The 20,191-nt window shown below is 39.3% G+C and overlaps 2 protein-coding genes across 4 annotated transcripts in view; both read right to left on the bottom strand.

Moving 5' to 3' along the window:
• Positions 1–364: 364 nt before the first annotated feature.
• Positions 365–12,697, bottom strand: LOC129433461 (uncharacterized). Of its 2 annotated transcripts, none has more exons than XM_055192110.2 (4): positions 12,561–12,697; positions 836–6,698; positions 658–720; positions 365–578 (listed from the first exon to the last, which is right to left on the bottom strand). In XM_055192110.2, exons 2-4 carry the CDS (start codon positions 6,654–6,656, stop codon positions 430–432), a joined length of 6,033 nt encoding a protein of 2,010 aa, XP_055048085.2. In that variant the 5' UTR covers positions 6,657–6,698; positions 12,561–12,697; the 3' UTR covers positions 365–429. The 2 variants fall into 2 exon arrangements, with proteins under 2 accessions (XP_055048085.2, XP_055048086.2); XM_055192111.2 differs by lacking the exon at positions 12,561–12,697 and adding an exon at positions 12,415–12,546.
• A 4,868-nt stretch (positions 12,698–17,565) lies between these two features.
• Positions 17,566–20,191, bottom strand: part of nfybb (nuclear transcription factor Y, beta b) — a 9,812-nt gene continuing 7,186 nt past the window's right edge. For both annotated transcript variants that reach the window (XM_055191606.2, XM_055191607.2), the window contains exons 5-7: positions 18,876–18,954; positions 18,646–18,725; positions 17,566–18,059 (exon numbers count right to left, since the gene is read on the bottom strand). In XM_055191606.2, coding sequence (XP_055047581.1) covers positions 18,027–18,059; positions 18,646–18,725; positions 18,876–18,954 — 192 coding nt within the window. In that variant the 3' untranslated portion in view covers positions 17,566–18,026. The remainder of the gene's footprint in view (positions 18,060–18,645; positions 18,726–18,875; positions 18,955–20,191) is intronic.

Below are 20,191 nucleotides of genomic sequence, written 5' to 3' on the forward strand. Positions count from 1 at the left end.
ACAAACAGCAAAATTATATACCAAAACGTTTATTTTAATAACAAACACAATGTTAAAAATAATATTTGACAGTGTCAAATTTTACAGGCAAATAAATCAGGATAAAATTACCTGAATATATACCGAAAAAATGTCTTTGACTAACAAACATTTCTTTCAAACAATGAAAGAATTATAAAATGTATATTCTTACACATAAACCAGAGGACTTGGATACCAGCAGCTGTTTGTCATCATTGTGCAAATGCATGCATTTATAAATAAACAATTCTTTAAGTCTTTATAAAACACAGTAAAAATGTGTGCATCCATGTTGCCTGTGTTGAGTTAGATGACATTTCACAGAAAATAACATCTGAAAATGTTAAACAGATCTGAAATATTTACATTTTAATAGTAATGCAAGTTCAGTAAAGGATTTTAATTTTATTAATTGGAATTCAAGTTTTGTGTGGGAACCATTTCCCCCTTTCTTTCATGATATTTCTTCTTAAACTCTTGAAAGATGGTACATGAGGAGCCAGAGACATCTGTGGACTGGACGTGCTTGGTCTTCAAAGGGCTGAGACACCAAGTTCCTGCAGACAAACAGATCAAAACCATTTTAAATGTGCTACAGAATGACAGGATTTAGGTGAATTGTTTTGTGTCCAGTACCTGGTGTTGGAGCATTGGTGGTCTTCAGTCCTTTTGCTTTTTTATTCTTGGAGTGAGATATTTCTAAAAAAAAAAAAAAAAATTTAAAAGGTGGGGTTAATACATTATGTACAAATTGTACTATAGATACAGAAAGCCATGCATACTCATACAAAATAAGTTTAATAAAACATTTTACCATTTTTTGTATTTGAGGATGAGTCTGCTTGATCCAAAACACAGCCGGGTTTTCTTCCATCTTCAAAGTTAAAAGTTGAAGGTAATACTTTGAATTCCAATTCAGAACCTTCTTGTAATGGCATCAAAGCAGGGTTCCCCAATTCATATTTACTTTTTATTGTAGGTTCAGGTGACTGTAAAGATTTAGATAGCACAGTCTTCCTTCTGATAATAAAGTTATTCATAGAAATCTGTCGTGTACCAAAGTTTTTTTTCTTTCGCTTCTTTATAGCTGCTAAATAAAAGCCACTCCTTGAATTATAACTTGGATTTTGGGGTTTTCTGGATACTGTAGATGAAAGTGCATTTTCTTTGGTAACTTCAGAAGGTCCTATTGGAGTTACTTCATGTAACAGAGACATTCTCCTCTGATCACAGCTTTTAAGAGACAACCTCATTTCTTTTCGCCTTGTATCCAAAGCATCTTCATTTTCAATTGACTCTACCCATTTTCGCTTTTTTGATGTTCTTCCTTCACTTATCTCATGACGACTAATAGTTATTTCAAGGGTTTTGGGGGGTTCTTCACAACCGTTTATATATCTTTTATTTCGGACTTCTTGTCTTTTAGAAGATGACCCATACAGTGAAAGACATACAGTTTCAGACCTCCTCTTAACATCGAGAGGTGGGGTGTCGGGCTTCCTCTGGACAGCGAGGGGTGGGGTGTCGGGCTTCCTCTGGACGGCGAGGGGTGGGGTCTCGGGCCTCCTCTTGACGTCGAGAGGTGGGGTGTCGGGCCTCCTCTTGACGGCGAGGGGTGGGGTGTCGGGCCTCCTCTTGACGGCGAGGGGTGGGGTGTCGGGCCTCCTCTTGACGGCGAGGGGTGGGGTGTCGGGCCTCCTCTTGACGGCGAGGGGTGGGGTGTCGGGCCTCCTCTTGACGGCGAGGGGTGGGGTGTCGGGCCTCATCTGTACGGCGAGGGGTGGGGTGTCGGGCCTCCTCTGTACGGCGAGGGGTGGGGTGTCGGGCCTCCTCTGGGCGGCGGGGGGTGGGGTGTCGGGCCTCCTCTGTACGGCGAGGGGTGGGGTGTCGGGCCTCCTCTTGACGGCGAGGGGTGGGGTGTCGGGCCTCCTCTTGACGGCGAGGGGTGGGGTGTCGGGCCTCCTCGTGACGGCGAGGGGTGGGGTGTCGGGCCTCCTCTTGACGGCGAGGGGTGGGGTGTCGGGCCTCCTCTTGACGGCGAGGGGTGGGGTGTCGGGCCTCTTCTTGACATCGGAAGGTGGCGTGTCCGGCCTCCTCTGGACAGTGAGTGGTGGGGTGTCGGGCCTCCTCTTGATATCGGGAAGTGTGTCCTGCCTCCTCTTGACATCGGGAGGTGGCGTGACCGGCCTCTTCTTGACATCGGGAGGTGGCGTGTCAACAGCCTCAGCAGACTTGCCTGGCATGTCCATGTGTGAAATCAATAAGGTTTTTGTTTCTGTGCATTCAGATGCATTTTCATCATTGGTCTGAGTGATTGGTTTTAGTTCCATTGATTTAAAATTATCAGAGAAGACATCGACACAGTCTTCTTCATTTTTCTGCAACTTAAAACTTGTGTCATGGGCCTGAACTTTTATCTCTTGTTCATTCAAGTCTGTTTTTACCTGGCACATGCAGAATGAGCCTTCTTCGTGTTTTAAAGCATGAAACCATTTAGTAAGACAACAAAAAGACTCCAACTTTACATCAGCACCACTTTGATTATTCCTCTCTTTGGGCTTCACATTTTTACTGTGCACTTCTTTTTCAGACCTGACATCCAGGATCTCAACATCCAGGACCTCAATTGGATCAGCCTGCTCATCATGGTAGTCCAGGACTTCAACTTCTACCTGGTCATCATTGTGTTCCTTACTAGGAAAATGTACAGCAATATCCTCATTTTCTATAGTATCACCAGCAAACCATTTTTCTGCTACTTCATGTGGGAGAACATTAATCTTAATGGAGGCAAAAGCATCAATCTCCTCAAACTCTGCTACAACTTCATCAACTTCTGTACTAGGTGATGGCACAATCAGATTTTCATCCGTGACTGCACGGTCATCATTAGGCGTTTTGCCATTAAATTTATTTAGCACACGAGGTGATGCCTCAAATGTATGTTGTCCTTCAACCTCAGGATTAAGTTTTGATGGGCTTGTAAAGTCATTTTGGCTGCTTAATTCATCAGTTAACAGGTGAATTTTGTCTCCGATGCCATTACAAAAACCATCCTCTAACCTTGCCGTTCCTGACTCTTGTTGTGATGGCTTTAAAGGGACATCTTGAAATGCGTTTCGTGCTGCATGAATTGAATTCCTTGAGTTGTCTTCCAAACTCCCCACGAGCTGTTCTTCCTGTGCATCACAAAATGACTTTGACAAGGCATGTGATTTTTCGTTGTTCTCAGTGTCATCACATTTCTCACTAGAATTCAACCTTGACGACTCACTCATTCTAACAGCTTCTTGTAAATCTTCCATCATCTCACCAGCAAAGCACCGTTTAGCTACCTCATATGGGAGAACGTTAATTTTAATGGAGCCTGAAGCATCTACGTTGTCAAGCTTAGGCACAGTTTCACAAGTCGCAATTTCAGCATTTTCAAGCATTTCATCATTACATTCATTTTGGAACTGATGTTGTTCTGCGACAACAGAATTAAGTTTTGCTGAGCTGATGCGGTCCCTTTGGATGGCTGACTCCGTCAACCCAGGAGTTTTGTCCGACTGTTCATGACTTCTTTTCGAAATGCCTTGCTTTCTAAATGGTTGGTGATGTCTTTTCAATAAAGCATCACGTTTTTTTAATGCACTCACAATAGTTTCCATGCCTGTCAGTGGGTTTCCAGTATTTGGTTGAAGGTCAGGGTCAGTTCTTAATGGGGCATTTGGTAAAGTTGTTTGATCCCTTTCACTGCTAGTAATTTTTTCATGACATTTATTTGCCATAACTGCCTGATGTTCTTTAACCATAGGACTGAGCCTTGGTGAGCTTGTAATGTCACTTTGGACAGACAAATTATTGTTTAACATTGGACCTCTGCCTCCGGCTCCTTTACAAAATCTGTCATTAAGCACTGGCATCCCTGATGGTCTAGTTGGCTGTTGACTTAATCTTCTTAAAAGTTCATTTTTTCCAACTTGGTGCTCATAAATTCTTAAAGAAACATCACATTTGTCCAATGTCCTCAACAGATTTGTTATACCCTTTAGTGAACTTACAGTATTCGATTCTGTAGCCACACTATTAGTCTTCAGTGAGCAGTTATCAGTCTCAATCATTTCCTGTAATAACCCATGACTCTCATTGTCAGAGTTCTCCTTTACCTTCAGGTATCCTTGTTCTTCTGCTGGTACATCGCACACGGTTTCCGTCATGTACTGGTCATTCTCCGTTACTGAAGGTGTATCAGAGCCATCTGGTAGTGTGGTTTGAAATGCATGTGCCTTCTCTTCAATACCCTCTAAGGTTATTTGCTCTTCACTTGATGTTGTATTAAGTTCTTGTGGTGTGTTCAAACAAGATGGCTTTAACTCTTTGGGTGAAGCATTGACTTTCTTCGAGTCACCATCTAAACAATGCACTGTTGTTGAGCTGACAGAAGTTTCATTTGGAGAAGCATTAATCTCAATAGAAGCTGATGTGTCCATTTGGTCAATTCCTGCAACAGCAACTTCTTCGCCAGATTTTGACACAATTTCATTTATACTTTTATCTGCAACTGCAATGTCACTACTAGTCATTATTTTATCTGATGCATTTTGAGAGGATGCTGAAAACTTTGGTTGCTCCACAACCATAGGATTAAGCTCTGGTGAACTTGTGTGCCTGGTTGATCCCATATTTGATTGACAGTTGGTTTGTTTCTCAGGTAGCTTTGCTAAGTGGTTATCATCAATTCCAGTTACAGATTGCTCATTACAGGAGGCAAGCCAGTTTTCATTACGACTTTCATTGTACAAGCTTTTCTGCGTTAAATTCAAGACACTTTGTCCATCTTCTGGTACATTCACAGTTTTGGTTGGGCATTGGTGCGTTGTTGGCGACGGCTCATAAGGACTGCCTAGCGATTTGCGTTGCAATTTACATTCAGAATTTTCTTCATGAATCTTCTCTTGGAAAGTACCATAAATAGATCTATAGTACCAAGAATAACCACGTTCCCTGTCAATGTCATCAAGTTTCTCATTCAGATTCAACCAAGATGACTTGTATTCCATCTTTGGTGGATCTTCGTTGTGTTTCAAAACATGAAAATCCTCTGCAACTTGGTTACGTGCATCGGTTTTAATTTGCCTCAGTATCACATCATCTTTGCTCGGACAGTAACTGTAGACTTCTTCTAATACGTTTTGATAAATTCCAGTATCTACTACGTTGTGGAACTTCTGAACATCTCCATTCCAATAAAGCTTCAGAATCTCCTTTCCAGGCTCATATTTATTGACGTTTTTCTGTTGACCATCTTCTACTTGCTGAACAAAATTTATCAACACATGCAACTTTTCTAATGGCCATTCAATTACAGGAATTGTGGAGTACCTGACACTTCTCCCTGTGTTCGTTTTCTTGTCAGTCACCGTATGGTTATTATTAGGAATATTCTCACTGGCTTCGTTTTGTGTTCGAACTGATGCCGGCTTACTTTGCTCTCCATCCGCACTGTTAAGCTTGGGCGAGCTTGCATGGTTACTTTGGCAGTTAGTTGATTCATGGGTCGAAACAGAACTTTTGGGTCTAGCTTCACTATTATGTGTTAGCTCTCCTGACATTGGTTGTTGATGCTTGCTTGGTGGGTTATTTGGTTCTTCCATTGTCAGGCCATAAGCGTTGACCTCCAGTGGATGTGAAATATTTGGTCGATGGTGCACACTCCCTGGCATAGATCTTCCATCAAAAACTTGAGCAGATTTTTTGGGTACATTTAAAATGGATGCCATTTCTATTGGAGATAATGGTGTAACAACAGCAACAGCTTTATTTGTGTTGTTCTGATGGAATAAGTTCCATGAAGAAAGTGCTTGTAGGTTATCATGGGTCGATGAGCTGTCAGTTCTTATTCTATGAGAAATGTGTCCACCAAAGGAACTATCGTGTCCATGAGGTGTATTTTCAGTTGGGAGGCAATATTTCGAATCCGACGGCAAGGGCATCCCTTCTTTCAAGTGGCTTTTTGGCAAATTTTTTGCTGCAATGGCACGTTGTTCCCTTTGAGGCATAATACGGGGGCTCATATCTCTTCGGGTATCGTTAAGATCCCTATGGTTAATAACTGTTTTTGCATTAAACTGTTGCGAATTATTTGTCCCAGCTGGCAAAGAGGTAGTTTGTTGTTGCATATATGCACGGCTATTACTGCTGAAAGTTTCTTGTCTCGAGGCAAAATGTAAAATGTTTTGTCCATTATTGTGGGATGCAACATTAATGGTTTCCTGCATGCTTATGTTGTTAACAGGTACGAATATCTGGACACTATTGGGCACGTTCCACAGAACAACTTGAGAGTTCTGTTGTCCTGTTGGCTGTGTGCATTTTGAATTGAAATTATTCTCCTGTGATGGCTTCATTTCATTGGTAGATTGACCGATAGTCACAGTTTTTTCAGCAGTCGTCTGTAGAATTGTACAAGAGAATTGTGCCAAGTAATTTCCAGGGGTGATTTGTCCTGGAAATGGATGGTTCGCAGAGTGAGGTTGTAAGCATTTCTGGTAATAGTTTTGTTCTGGATTACTAAATGTCCCATCTCCAGATGCGTCCCCACTGCCATGCAAATTTTGCCATTGTCCTGGGTGCTGAGAATTTGCTTGCATTCCGCAAAATGGTCACTTGTCTTCAAATGAAATATCACATCCCTGTTAAAAAGAGATCAAATTAAGTCAGTTCTTTGTTTAAAAGCTTTGATACAATGATACAAATATAACCTGGAGATCAGAAACATCAGGTATATAATTATTCTTTTAATATAAAAAGTAAAGTATTTAAAAAAAAATTATTGGCATGTTCAGGCTGCCATGCCACACGGCCAATAATTTTCTGGAATCGGTGCGTGCATTCACCCCATTAATTTTATTATATAGGTGTGATTTCGGAAACCAGGCACCTCAGCTTTACCCACATCCCACCTTATTACCCATTCTCGGATATCTGCGAGTGATGCGCGATGACGCGAGGCCAAAATGTCGACGGTAGGCAACACCTACTACGATCTTCAGAAACCAATGGGTGACGTCACGGAGACTACGTCCATCTTTTTTTACAGTCCATGGTGCAAACTAGCCTTAAATAGCTGGACGCAAGAGACAGACGGCAATTGGTTTAAGTTGTATCTGAAGGACTTGCTTGGCTTTATTTCATACAGTAAACTTTAATGTCACTTTTGAAAATGAAACTTCTCTTTAAGAATAATGTTAAAGGAGTCAATGTTATTTTGTGTATTTGGTATAATACAATGTGTTTGCGTGGTTATGGTAAAACACATTATCCACATAGACATTGTCAATAGATAGCTAAATGTACCTTCAGGCTCTGTGATAATCAACCATCCCAGATGTCCATTTATATCCTGTCAAATTCTATCCCCAGGCCCTGAACACTTTAGGGCAGTGGTTTTCAAATTAGGGGGCCCTGAGATGGTTCCAGGTTTAATGAATAACAATTCATGAATTTATCATCAAATCTGTGTAATTAAACTTTAGAAAAACAAGGATACTAACAAACAGCACTACATTGAATTATTTAATATTTTGTTTAATTTTAAATTTTTAATTAAAAGTTTTCTATGGGGGCTGCACTGTACATAAAACGGGGACGACGCGCCAAAAAAAGAACCACTGCTTTAAGGTACTAAATTTTTGCTTTATTGTTTAATATCGCAAAATGTACACATCTACAACTTACAATCTGTATAGATGGTTTCATCGGAAGCATGTGCATTGCCAGGGTTACACGTCTGGCCCGATGTCAACTTCCGGTTTGTGTTTGTTTATCGGTCTGGCTAGAAACTCAACTGACCTCTGAAATAAATACCTTTTGGAAAATAGAAATGTTTTGGTTTTCAAAAGAAAAGGGGAGACAGCGAGCATGGATCATTTTTAAAGCCAATTGTAGGCAGTGCCTGCCATTGCCATCTAGGCTGCGCGACACTGCGCACTAGGGGTATAACAATATTACAAACCAAATGATCACGATACACCACCCATGATACAAATCGCGAACTCTTGTGGCATGCCGCATTACTCTCACACCTCCTGCTGCCCATCGTTGAGGTTAATGTCACTTATCTCTGACTAACTAATCTTAATTTAAGCTACATTTTATTTGCATACATTTGATTAAATTGTATTAGTAACGACTAATAAGAGCTTTTTAAATGCTGTTCTAAATATTACATACCAAAGTTATGTTTTTCCAAGCGCATAAGCGTCACAATCGTTACTGTATACCAGGGTGCCACAATTCTCATTATTGAACATTCGGATTCGACCACCACAGTCCAATACGCGCATGTGAATTGCAGTTGTTCGGTTTATCCATACAAATGTGTCAGTTTTATATTCCCTGCACTTCGGTTACTGTGTGCTGTGTACTGTGTTACTGGGATATATAAACACCAGCGAGTTGATATCCAGTCACTGTGCGCTAGCTACTTTGCTTGCTATGCTGGTGGCAGATTTCATTCGCACACACAGGGCATGGTGAGCAGAGAAGCCAGACATCAAAAAGAGTGTCTTTTAAATCTGTGGTGTGGAATAATTATTTTCGTGAGTAGATTACAAACAACATCAATGTAAAGATGCAATAATAATACCTGTACTTAGGGATGCACGATTGTCATTGCGCATCTCGTCAGTGAAGCCGGTTCCATGATTAGAAGTAAATGGACATTACCTGCTTTCAGATGGAGCGGCATTTACTATACAAAGCCGTGGTTCGCTGACAATCGGGGCAATTTCGCATCAATTATCACGGACGTATCGCATGCGATATGTATGCGATATGGCCCAGCTTGCCAGTGAAATACGGCTTTGTGTCATTAACACTGCTCCATCTGAAAAGCAGGTGACGGCGATTTACTACTAGTCAAGGAACTGGCTTAACTAACGAGGTGCAAAGTTATCGTGCATCCCTAAGTACAGGTATATAAAATGGCCAATTTATGTTAACATGCGTTTATTTATTTTAAAAATGTACGATTTTCACATTTTCCCCAGTTTGTAAGGGATATCATTTTTTATATATCTTTAATTATATCTTATATTATTTGATCAATACACTAGAAATTTGACCGATGATTTTTTGCATTTAGATAAAATAAAGAGAAGTGCAATTAAAACCATTTTTTTGCTTCTAAGCATCTCACTGTTCCTGTTAATAATTTAAAAACACTTTAATAGGCCAAGTCACCAGAACTGAACCGAAAACCGTGGATAAACAACCGAGGTATGTATTGAACCATTGACTAACTGTATGCCTTGTTGCATCCCTACTATACGCAGGATGGCTGCTCCATCTGAGATTGCAGATCCCCTGGACACATTTAAATCTCTTGTGTGGGAATATTTTGGTTTTCCAGTGGAGTACAGGAATGGAATGTGTCGTAGACAAAGCACACACAATCTGTTTTAACTATTTCACAACTGTTTGTGTGTGTGCTTGTGTGCCTGTCAGATCGGGTTAACTGAAGGGTAATGGAAGAGCGCGAGATCATTCTCCAGAACATAAATAAAAATGTAACAAGACATTATCTATCTGAGGTGAAAAAACACAAAATCGAATGACAATTTCTACACGTTTGTTGCCATTTAAATCACAATAGTGTTTTGTGATTTAATTTGTTCATATTTGCCCCTTTAGCAAAGAGTTTGCGTGTTTTACCGCCTCTGCTGTAACGGCAAGAAAAAAATCATTAATTTATCCGTTTCATGATGTTAAACACGTGAAGTGATGCACGGTGTCTGTATCTGTTCTCTTCACAAATAAACACATTTTAACTTGTATGCTCGTCTTGTAAGTTCATTATTAGAAATGAACATGAACGAAACAATTATTATCCTCATTAAAACATGAAATGACGGATAAGTGATGCCCCCCCATCGGAGTTATCTCATTTTAGAGAGATAAATGTTTTATTCTGACTAGTCTACATTGGAGGTATTTATTTATTTCATATTTTTGTTTACTCTGGCACTAAAAATGTAAAGCCAAAGTTTATTAAAAAAGTCAATTTTTTGTTGTTAAGTTAATCTATTGTTCCTTAGCATTGCTACTGAAAAGACATGAACCCTACCCCCACAGCAAACCGTGGCTCCAAACTGTAAACCGATCCGAACCGCGCCATTGGTGTATCGTTACACCCAATACCCGAAAATGGGTAAAGAGGCGGGATGTGGGTGAAGCGGAGGTGGCTGGTTGCTGAAACATCTCAGCCTAGCTCGACTTTAGTGACTGCAGTGGCTATTCAACCATCACTGAAATGGCCAGACCCTTAATTATGCAGAACTTAATATAATTTAAATGGATAAGTTACAAAAAAATACTAATTACAGACCATGTAAAAGCATGGACATATGCAGTACAAATGATTTCTCATACAGATGATTATTTTAACAGACCGTCATTTACAGGCCATTCAAATCTTAATAATAGAAGTGGCGCAATGTCTGCAGGCACCGTGCATTAAAGGACAAGTTCGGTATTTTACCCCAACCTCACAATGGCTGTATAGGTGCACTGGAACAATCCTTCCTAAAATGCATTAGACTTTCATTTACAAAGACGTGAAACTCACCGAGTGGTCAGGGGTGTTCACTGATATGCTCACACAAAAAACGCTGCAAAAGATGCTTTCCAACAGGTGTTTTAGCATTCGTTGTAAACTTGTTGACCTATTTTCCCAAAGCCTCACACCTGTACATTCTTCCGTTGAGAGCTTGAATAATAGACACTCCAGCCCAGTTGGGGCGATAATCCACATTTGCAAATTGCAAAAATACAAACAACTCAATTTCCGTTCCCGGCGGTGAAGTAATACCGTACCTCACAGCACATCTAATACAAGTCAATGGAGTTGGACAAAAACTACGATAAAACCTGTTGGAAAGTGTCTTTTGCAGCGATTTTTGTGCGAGCATATCAGTGAACAACCCTGACCACTCGGTAAGCTTCAGGTCTTTGTAAACGAAAGTTTAATGCATTTTAGGAAGGACCGTTCCAGTGCACCTACGCAGCCACCGTGAGGGTGGGGTGATACCACAGAAACCAAAAATTCCTGGGCCAGCACCATATGTCCAAACCTCAGTCAAAACCTTTCTATTTCATCATAACTGAAAACAGGGCTTTAAGTGTAAAATACCGAACGTGTCCTTTAAATATTTTTAAATTCTTACCTTCAGTTAATGGTTAACCAGTTAATATGAACATCCCTACATACACGACTGTGCATTCAAACCACTGCCAGCGAGAGCGTTAAAGTGCCCGGCGGCGAGCAGCGTCACAGCGCATCACCTCTTTAATGGTGTGACTTGGAGGAAAGTTGAAATCAGTTCAACTTTATGGTAATGATTTATGACGTGGTTTGGCTGCGACCATTTGAAAGGCGGAAACCCATTCCAGGGAATGCATATGCGCTTCAGACGTCCACTACTCTTTTTCTACAGCGTCACTGGCAGGGCAGCCAGAGCGCATTTTGACGCTATCGCCGGTGGGCGCACTGAGACGGTACGTTCACACCAGCGCCGGCAAGAGCGTAAAAAAATGCTCTGGCTGCCCTGCCAACGACGCTAGAAAAAAATTGTAGTGGACGCTCTGACGCGCCAATACATTCTCTGGACTTCTCTCAAGCAAAATACTTCTATGGGTTTCCGCCTTCAGATTGATTACCTTCATTACCATAAAGTTGAGCTGATTTCAACTCTCCTTGCTGCTCACACCAACTTGTCGCCAGCTCTCATTGAAAATGAATGACTTCCGGCCACTTTGACGCTCTCGCCGGTGGCGGTGTGAACGCACAGTAAATGTTACCCAGTAATATTAGCGTAATGTAATGGTTGATGTGCTTTAGTTATGATTTAAACTAAGGTAAGGTGCTGGTTATTTATTTTGCTTGTTATTAGTAATAATCTGACATTACTCTAGAGGGGCTCGGTTGTTGTTATTTAATGCAGAAGTCTACCGGAAGTCAAGTTTAGATTACAAAAGCCGTTTGTTTACGATGTTGCCGCTGAAACCGTCTGTACACTTGTATACAAATTACTTGAGAAAACACATTATCGTTTACAATTGCACATTTCGACATTTACATTTATGCACTTAACAGACTAAAGTTAAATTGACTTAGTGCATTCAGTGTACTCATGTATCCCCTGCGAATCGATCCCACAATGTATTTAGTAACGTTTATTAGCAAGGTAATAATAAAGTAAGACTGCGGTGCATTGCGTAACGGTTATTTCTAACCGACCAACAACTAACGTTACTGTAAAGTAAAACAAACATCAAATGGACATACATCACTTTATACGCTCTCCAACGAAAATCGTGAATGAAATATCGAGAAGTTTTGTAACTTACACATGAGATTTCCGTATGTAACTTAAACGAAAAACGTTTGGTTGAGAACAACTTCTAGAACAATTCTGCAGTCAGGACGCATCGCTTCGCTAACAACACATCCAAAACAAAGACGAACACTAATGTGGAAAAAATGGATTACTTACTGAACGCGTGTGCATATAAACTCTCTTCTGTTTGTATTTAAAGCATTTAACTCGTCTGCTGTCGTTGAAAACTGCTCGTCACACGTGTGGCGTTAAAAACGTGCAGACGGATCTTATCAAAACTTCTCAAGCCCATAGCATAGCTGAGCTGAGGGGCGGGACAGTTACAGCTGCTTGTGTTTAATGTGTTGCCAGGTCAACTTTTGTTCCACACTTTGATTTCTTTGTTTCTCAGTTTTTAATTTAAAGAAACTTGATTGGCATGATTGTGTGTGTGCTTATAGCATTGCCATACATTATACATAAAACAAGAAACATACAATAACACAATAATAACGAACATTAATACAAGATAACTTTTGTAGGTAAATAAGTTTGTGACTGCAGAAATTTGTTTTGTGAGCAATATTGCTCCATATGTTTCTTCTCAGCACCCCTCTCACAACATCATTCACAAAAACATAAAATATGTCAACATAGACATACAAATCCTGTATGTACCTCAAAAAGAATTTTTTTTTACAATGCATTGTATTTTACTTTCACACATAATTTGTTTGTTTTGGTACAGTGGTTTACTTTAACCGGCACCGATTTACTGCAGTAGACCTTATATTGAGTGGATCTGGCAACACTGTGTGCGACTGATTGAACGAAACGTGAAAGTTATCAGTCAACATCAGTTTAATTGCCAACACACATGGACTTGATGGAAGTCTTCAGTACACACATGATAAATGATGACTGAATAAAAATAATAAAGGATCTAGAAAAAACAAACAAACAAGACAAAAAGCATAAAAACTTTATTTATTTATTTGTTTATTGATTTCATCGTGCCTGCTTTTAAACCTTTAAGTACCTTCTGAATTTGATTAATGGATGAGAAAGGGTGTCAATTATAATAGACATGAGCTAAACCCACTAAACTGTCCAAAATCTATGGGGTGGTTTTCCAGACAAAGATTAGCTTAAGCCAGGACTAGTCTTTAGTTTTATTAGAAAATATAACTAGTTTTAACAAACATGCCTTACTAAAAATATTACTGGAGTGCATTTTCAGGCAAAACAAAGGCACTGATGTATTTTTAAGATATGTCAGTGCAATATGTTTTCAGTTTGGACAGCTCTTACATTTATTTTAGTCTACGACTAGTCTAATCCCTGTCCGAGAAACCTTCCCTATATCTTTTTATTATATATAGGCCTATGTTGGAGACCAATAATTTAGAGAATATTACTTGCATTAATGATAGACATTTTCTACATTACAACCCCCCCCTCCCCTTGAAACTCACTCCCTAGACCTGTCTCCTATGCCATAAATCTCAAGTTGGGTAATTAAGGCCCATCTTGGGTTATAAAATAGACAACAATAAAATGTCACCATCACATCGGACAGGAATAAATAAATAAAAAACACAAAAATGAAAAGCCCACAAACACACGGATAAAGCTAGGGGTGGTTTTAAACCATAGGATCATTGTATGATCGACATGAATGTACACACGTCATAGGTCAAGCAGTTTTCCGAAAATCATCAAGATGGCTGGTAACATACTCCTCCTGATAATAATCATGAGCTAGCACCTTTACGTGATGTCAGTCTGCTTTTGATACTTATCACATCCCATCTAAGATCCTGTGAAAGTAGATAACACAGACCTCCCACAAGTACTAGTCTAGACAGGGAAAATTCTCATCACCAATTTAACAAATGCCAATTGATATATCTATTGAGGACCAAGGTGCCAAATGCATAAACTAAGTAGCAGATCTTATTTTCCATTTACAAAATTAAGCCAAACTACTTTTTCATCTGACTTATAAAAAGTTATGACGAGTCTTCAAGAAAATTATGTGAATATAAGGCTGGTCAAAGCAGTTTATGCAACTGTTTACAAATCTTGAAGCCATAAGCGATGCAGCAGTTTTTTTTTATTAAAGCATTGTAAAATATTATTGTACATATGGCTCATCCCTTATGAAAAGTAACCTTGGTTTTACTACAGTTAAACCCCCAAAAAACATGGTTACTCCAGTTAAACCATGGTTTTGCCAATAGTAATCATTGCAGCGAAATACCATGCGTAATGTCTGTAAGGGAACTACAGAGTTCTTGTTTTGCTAAGCTACCTTTGTACTCATACACCCAAAAAGTGTACGTCTATTTTATTTTAGGAGAACTAGTGGAAAGCCTTCTGTTTCTTAACACCCACACAGGAGTTTCCAGTTGTCCAGTTGTCAATGTTAGTTGACTGATATATAGCTGAGAATTAACACAGAAGCACTTCTCTGTGTCTCTGTCCCCTTCTTTTTTCTGGTCATTGACAGACTTCGTAGTGGAAGAAATACAAAATGTATCTAACAGGAACCAATAACAGTTCTTGATGCAGTGTGATCGGCTTTGTTCAATACATCCTATGCTACCCCTACAAAGACAAAATGTGTTAACTCGCTAGAGCAGGCCTAGGTCCTAGAGCAGTGGTTCCCAAACTTTTTCAGCGTGCGGCCCCCCTTGTGTACAGTGCCCCCCTGGCACCAACTCGCGGCCCCCAGTTTGAAAACCACTGTCCTAGAGAGCACCAGTCCTGCAGAGTTTAGCTCCAACCAAAATCAAAAACACCTGAAAAAACTAAGTTAGTAATCTTAAAGGGTTTTAGCTAGAAGGGAAACCTCTATGATCTAAATCTCACGAGATGTTGGGTTTAGGGCAGTGGTTCCCTGCTTAAAAAAAACAATAGACACCATTACAGAAATTCTATTGGTTTTATTGGGAATTTTATTGGTTCTAATGGAAAATGGCCCAAAACACACTACAGTGTATTGGTCTTTGTTGGTCTCTAATGGTATGTATTGGTTCTAATGGAATATGTATTGGTTCTAATGGAATATAGCCCAAAACACACTACAGTGTAGTGGTTTTAATGGTAAAAGCTAATGGTTCCAATTGGTATTTCAATGGAAACCATTAGAATTTTCTGTAATGGTTTTATTGTTTTTTTTTTCAGCAGGGTTCTCAAACTTTTCAGCATGCAACTATTAATAATATTCGGGCCACCTACTTTGAGAACTACTGGTTTAGGGTTAGGTTTGGGGGTAGGATTAGTATAAAAACAGCGCTCATCTGGTGAGATTTCACATGATTTTGGCCGTTTCTGTATCTTTTCCAGCCACAACCATGTTGAAGGCAATAGGCTTGTTTGACTTTATGCGGTGCTGCTATAGTAGTTGTTGTTGGGTATATTACTGATCATATACTGTATTACTTTTATATTAGGCCTATTGTTTCTACACAAGGCTATAAGACACCTAGTCAAACTTTCGTTTTCTCAGTTAACTTTCGTTTCATAATTAAAAGAGCCCAGGTGCGATCCTGCGACTATGCCACGATTGTTCTTGCCACGATTATTATGAGAAAAGGTCGAAACGACCGATAAACAAGAGGACGTCATTTTAGATTAGTTAACTTTCGTTTTCTCAGTTTCCTAATTAAAAGAGACCAGGTGCGTCCTGCGACTATGCCGCGATTGTTCTCGCCACAATTATTATAAGGAACAAGGTCGAAACAACCGACAAACAAGATTAAGTCATTTTAGATTAGTGAAGTCATCCGGCTGTACTTCGCTACATTAACAATAAGCTAGTTGTGTGAGGGAAAGCTAAGGCCAATTGAAATAATAAACAGAGTACGTCATTTTAAGATTTGAGAAGTCCAGCTGTACTTTGCTATATTAATAATAAGCTATCTCTGCAAGCCAGGCCAAGGCCATGAGAACCAGTAAGCAGAATATATCATTTTAGATGTGAGGAAGGATTCAGCTGCACTTTTGCTACATCAAACAAATAAATTAATTGTGGCAGACCAAGACCAAATAGAAGAGTATACGTCATCTCAGATAAGAAGTGTATCAAAATGGAGTCAGATGTTGGGAGGGCAGATGATCTTTCAGCCCCTCTTTGAGGGGTGTGGATTGTCTCACTTTTTTGGCTCGGGTCATTTTTGTTTGGCACCTGGAACCTTTGTCTCCTGAGTATTTTTTCTTATGAAGATTCAAGCTAAGACTTTTTGCCACTACACTGCAAGGACTGACATCAAGATGATCTCTAGGGCCTAGTCCACACGGACACGGGTATTTTTTATAACCGTGACTTTTTTTAAGCGGTTTGGCCATCTGTCCACACGAAAATGCAGTATTAGGGCACTGAAGACGAACATTTTTGAAAACCCCTGCCAGGGTGAGGATTTTAAGAAACGGAGGTTGCAGCGTTGACATATAGACTGTTGCATCGGGCGCACGTGCGATTAGCAATAAGCGTCTGGTCCGAACTTCACTTCCGGTTTCTGTTTGTTTTATGATCTGACTAGTTGCTGAAACTGAACTCTTAAACAAATACCGCGTCGAAAATAACAAATGTTTAGGGTTCCTATGTAATCTACGTGTTGTTTATTTTGCTTGTTATATAAATAAACTACTTTTAAAGGAATTTTGTTATTTATTCCTCGCAGAGTTTACCGGAAGTTACGTGATGACCACGAAAGCCGCGTGTTTATGTTGTTACTGCTGAAAACGTCTATAGACAGTAAAACTGGGGTTTTTGCCTTGCAATGGCACTTTTGTTAGGCCTCTGATTGGCCAAGGTGACTTTACGATTTGGGTTGTATCACCGCCTGCTGGTGTGGCATGCTCTTGACAGCGCTTGTTAGCGTGTTTTTGCTTTTTCATGAGGATGGAGATTTCTTTTAAACTGAACATGTGTGGACATGATTTTTTTTTTGGGGGGGGGGGGACTCTGGTTATATCCGTGTCCGTATAGACTAGGCCTAGGACATGCTAAAGAGTTAAGGGCTTTTGCCTCTGAAGGGCAATATGTTAAAAGGACATTTATATGGATTTTTTCCCTTCAACATGAGTCAGACTAAATCAATTTCAAGTTTAAAATTCTAGTTTAAAAAAAAGATTTTTGAGAACACAAAAATAAAAACTGTACACAAAACGTGAATTACTTACAAAAAGTTTTTAATTTTAAGTGTTAACATCAAATTAAATTAATAAGACATGCAGCATGGTATTTTTATCTACAAAAAATAAGGAGCAAACCACTTTATCCATTAAATGTTGGAAAATTCACATTTTTTCATTTTTATTGCTTGAATAGTGAGTTAACGTAAAACCCCTCAGAACCCTTACACCATTTAAATGCATAAATTGTGTGATTAAAATAAAAAGTAACATTCGGCAGAGTCACTTAAAATGAAAATGTGTGTGCATAAACACACGGACCACACACAAAAACACGCTAAACAAACAACTTAGAAGTCCAGCTTTTTGACCCTATGAGTGCACAAGAAAAGGGTCCAGGGGGAACTTGACCCCACCATTCATGTCCTTCACTCATGTCGTGTGTGGAAGCATAGAGGTTTGATTTGTAAAGATAGCTGGTTTCCACATGACGGCGAGTTTTCAGGAGAACTGGAGCTGTTGCACACCTGGGATCTGTGACATGAAACACAAAATCTCTTTACCAACAGCCTGTTAAATCTAATCCCATACAATGCTATTCATTGCCCTAAAAATTGTTTAGACATTTATACCACACTGAAACTGATCCTGGACCTAGAAACTTTCTCTCTAATTCACACTTGTATAGCTAAGCTTATCACATTAAAGGGGACATATCACGAAAATCAGACTTTTTCAATGTTTAAGTGTTATAATTGGGTTCCCAGTGCTTTTATCGACCTAGAAAATGTGAAAAAGATCAACCAAGTAACTTAGTTTTGGTAAACCATTCTCTGCAAGCATGTGAAAAATACAGTCATTGATATCTGGCTCCCCTTGTGATGTCAGAAGGGGATAATACACCCCTTAATCTGCACTATTCAACCACGATACTGCCTTTAAGTGCAGAGATCAGCTCATTTACATTTAAAAGGACACATCCAAACACGGCACATTTTTGCTCACAGCTACAAAGTGCAAATGCTATAATAAATTATCTATAAGGTATTTTGAGCTAGAACTACACATACATACTCTGGGGACACCAAAGATTTATTTGACATCTTAAAAAATGTAATACCTGCTGATATGAAGTGGTGTAAACCATAACATTTTGCTGCTGTCCATCAGCTGTTATAATCCCTGCAGGTAGTTGATTTGCTAAGAAGATAAAAAATTAGATTGTTATGGCTTTGAATTAACACAATGTCCATTTATTAATCCAGATCATGAACTTTTAAAACATTAGTTAAACCGATTAACCTGCCCCACCAATAACATAACTATGTGTGCTAATAAAGAATTACTTACTGAAAGTGTCATCTGTAAGCTCCTCCCCCATGCCTTCAGATACAGTTACAGCACCTATACCTTTTTCTCCTTTCATAGCCTGAAAACAAACAAACCAATATCATGTACTGAACCAATGGAAAAGAAGAAGAGCAGAACAGAGAAAAAGCTGAACCCATGTGAAATCAGCAGCCATTATAAAAATAACAATACCAAAAAAATTGGTAATACTCTGATACAGATCATAAGATGTAGTGTGTGTTCAGACGAGCTGGGGAGTGGGGGCAATCGTATTCGGGTACGGTTCGATTGGGTTAAAGGTTTAGTCCATTTTCTTTAAAAAAATCCAGATAATTTACTCACCACCATGTCATCCAAAATGTTGATGTTTTTCTTGGTTCAGTCGAGAAGAAATTATGTTTTTTGAGGAAAACTTTCCAGGATTTTTCTCATTTTAATGGACTTTAATGGACCCCAATACTTAACAGTTTTAATGCAGTTTAAAATTGCAGTTTCAACGCAGCTTTAAAGGACTCTAAACAATCCCAAACAAGGCATAAGGGTCTTATCTAGTGAAATAATTGTCATTTTTGGCAAGAAAAAAATTCACTTTTAAACCATTAATTGCGTAATGAAATGGAAAGGTCACATGTTACATATATGAAACTCACATTTGCGGACCATTTTAATCAATATACTGACACAAAGACATAAATTAGTATCATTCCACATATAACAACGTAGGAACGGTCCTCTTTCTCCACACTTGTAAACACTGGGGCGTACTTTCGATACGTCATCCGTGACCTCTTGACGTGATGACGTATTACGTGAGGTCGATCACAGGACCGGAAAAGGCGAGAAGTTGTGGTTTAAAAGTGCATATTTTTTATTTTTCTTGTCAAAAATGACAATCGTTTCGCTAGATAAAACCCTTATGCCTCGTTCGGTATCGTTTAGAGTCCTTTAAAACTGCTATTTTAAACTGCATTAAAACTGTTAAGTGTTGGGGTCCATTAAAGTTCATTAAAATGAGAAAAATCCTGGAATGTTTTCCTCAAAAAACATAACTTCTTCTCGACTGAACAAAGAAAGACATTTTGGATGAAATAATATCAAAAGTGTCTAAAGGTGGAAGATCCTTTTCCTACTTAGCCCCTAAGCTCTGGCATGATTTACCAACCGTTGTCCGAGAATCAGACACAATAGATACCTTTAAATCTAGACTTAAAACTTTTCTCTTTAACAAGGCATTCACATAATTCTGAATCCTTCTAAGGGAGTCTAAAGGGAGTTCTCCCTAAACCAAACCGTGCAGAGTCTGTCACAGAGGGTGA

This window comes from Misgurnus anguillicaudatus, chromosome 6 (genome assembly GCF_027580225.2).
Source record: "Misgurnus anguillicaudatus chromosome 6, ASM2758022v2, whole genome shotgun sequence".
Classification (NCBI taxonomy): domain Eukaryota; kingdom Metazoa; phylum Chordata; class Actinopteri; order Cypriniformes; family Cobitidae; genus Misgurnus; species Misgurnus anguillicaudatus.

Bases quoted from the DNA above. Each gene is read 5' to 3' on its own strand.
- LOC129433461 (XM_055192110.2), bottom strand. From the start codon at position 6,656: ATGCAAGCAAATTCTCAGCACCCAGGACAATGGCAAAATTTGCATGGC. The intron at 721-835 runs GTAAAATGTTTT...TTTTTTTTTTAG, and splicing joins ATCCTCAAATACAAAAAATG to AAATATCTCACTCCAAGAAT. The intron at 579-657 runs GTACTGGACACA...GTTTGTCTGCAG, and splicing joins CACCAATGCTCCAACACCAG to GAACTTGGTGTCTCAGCCCT.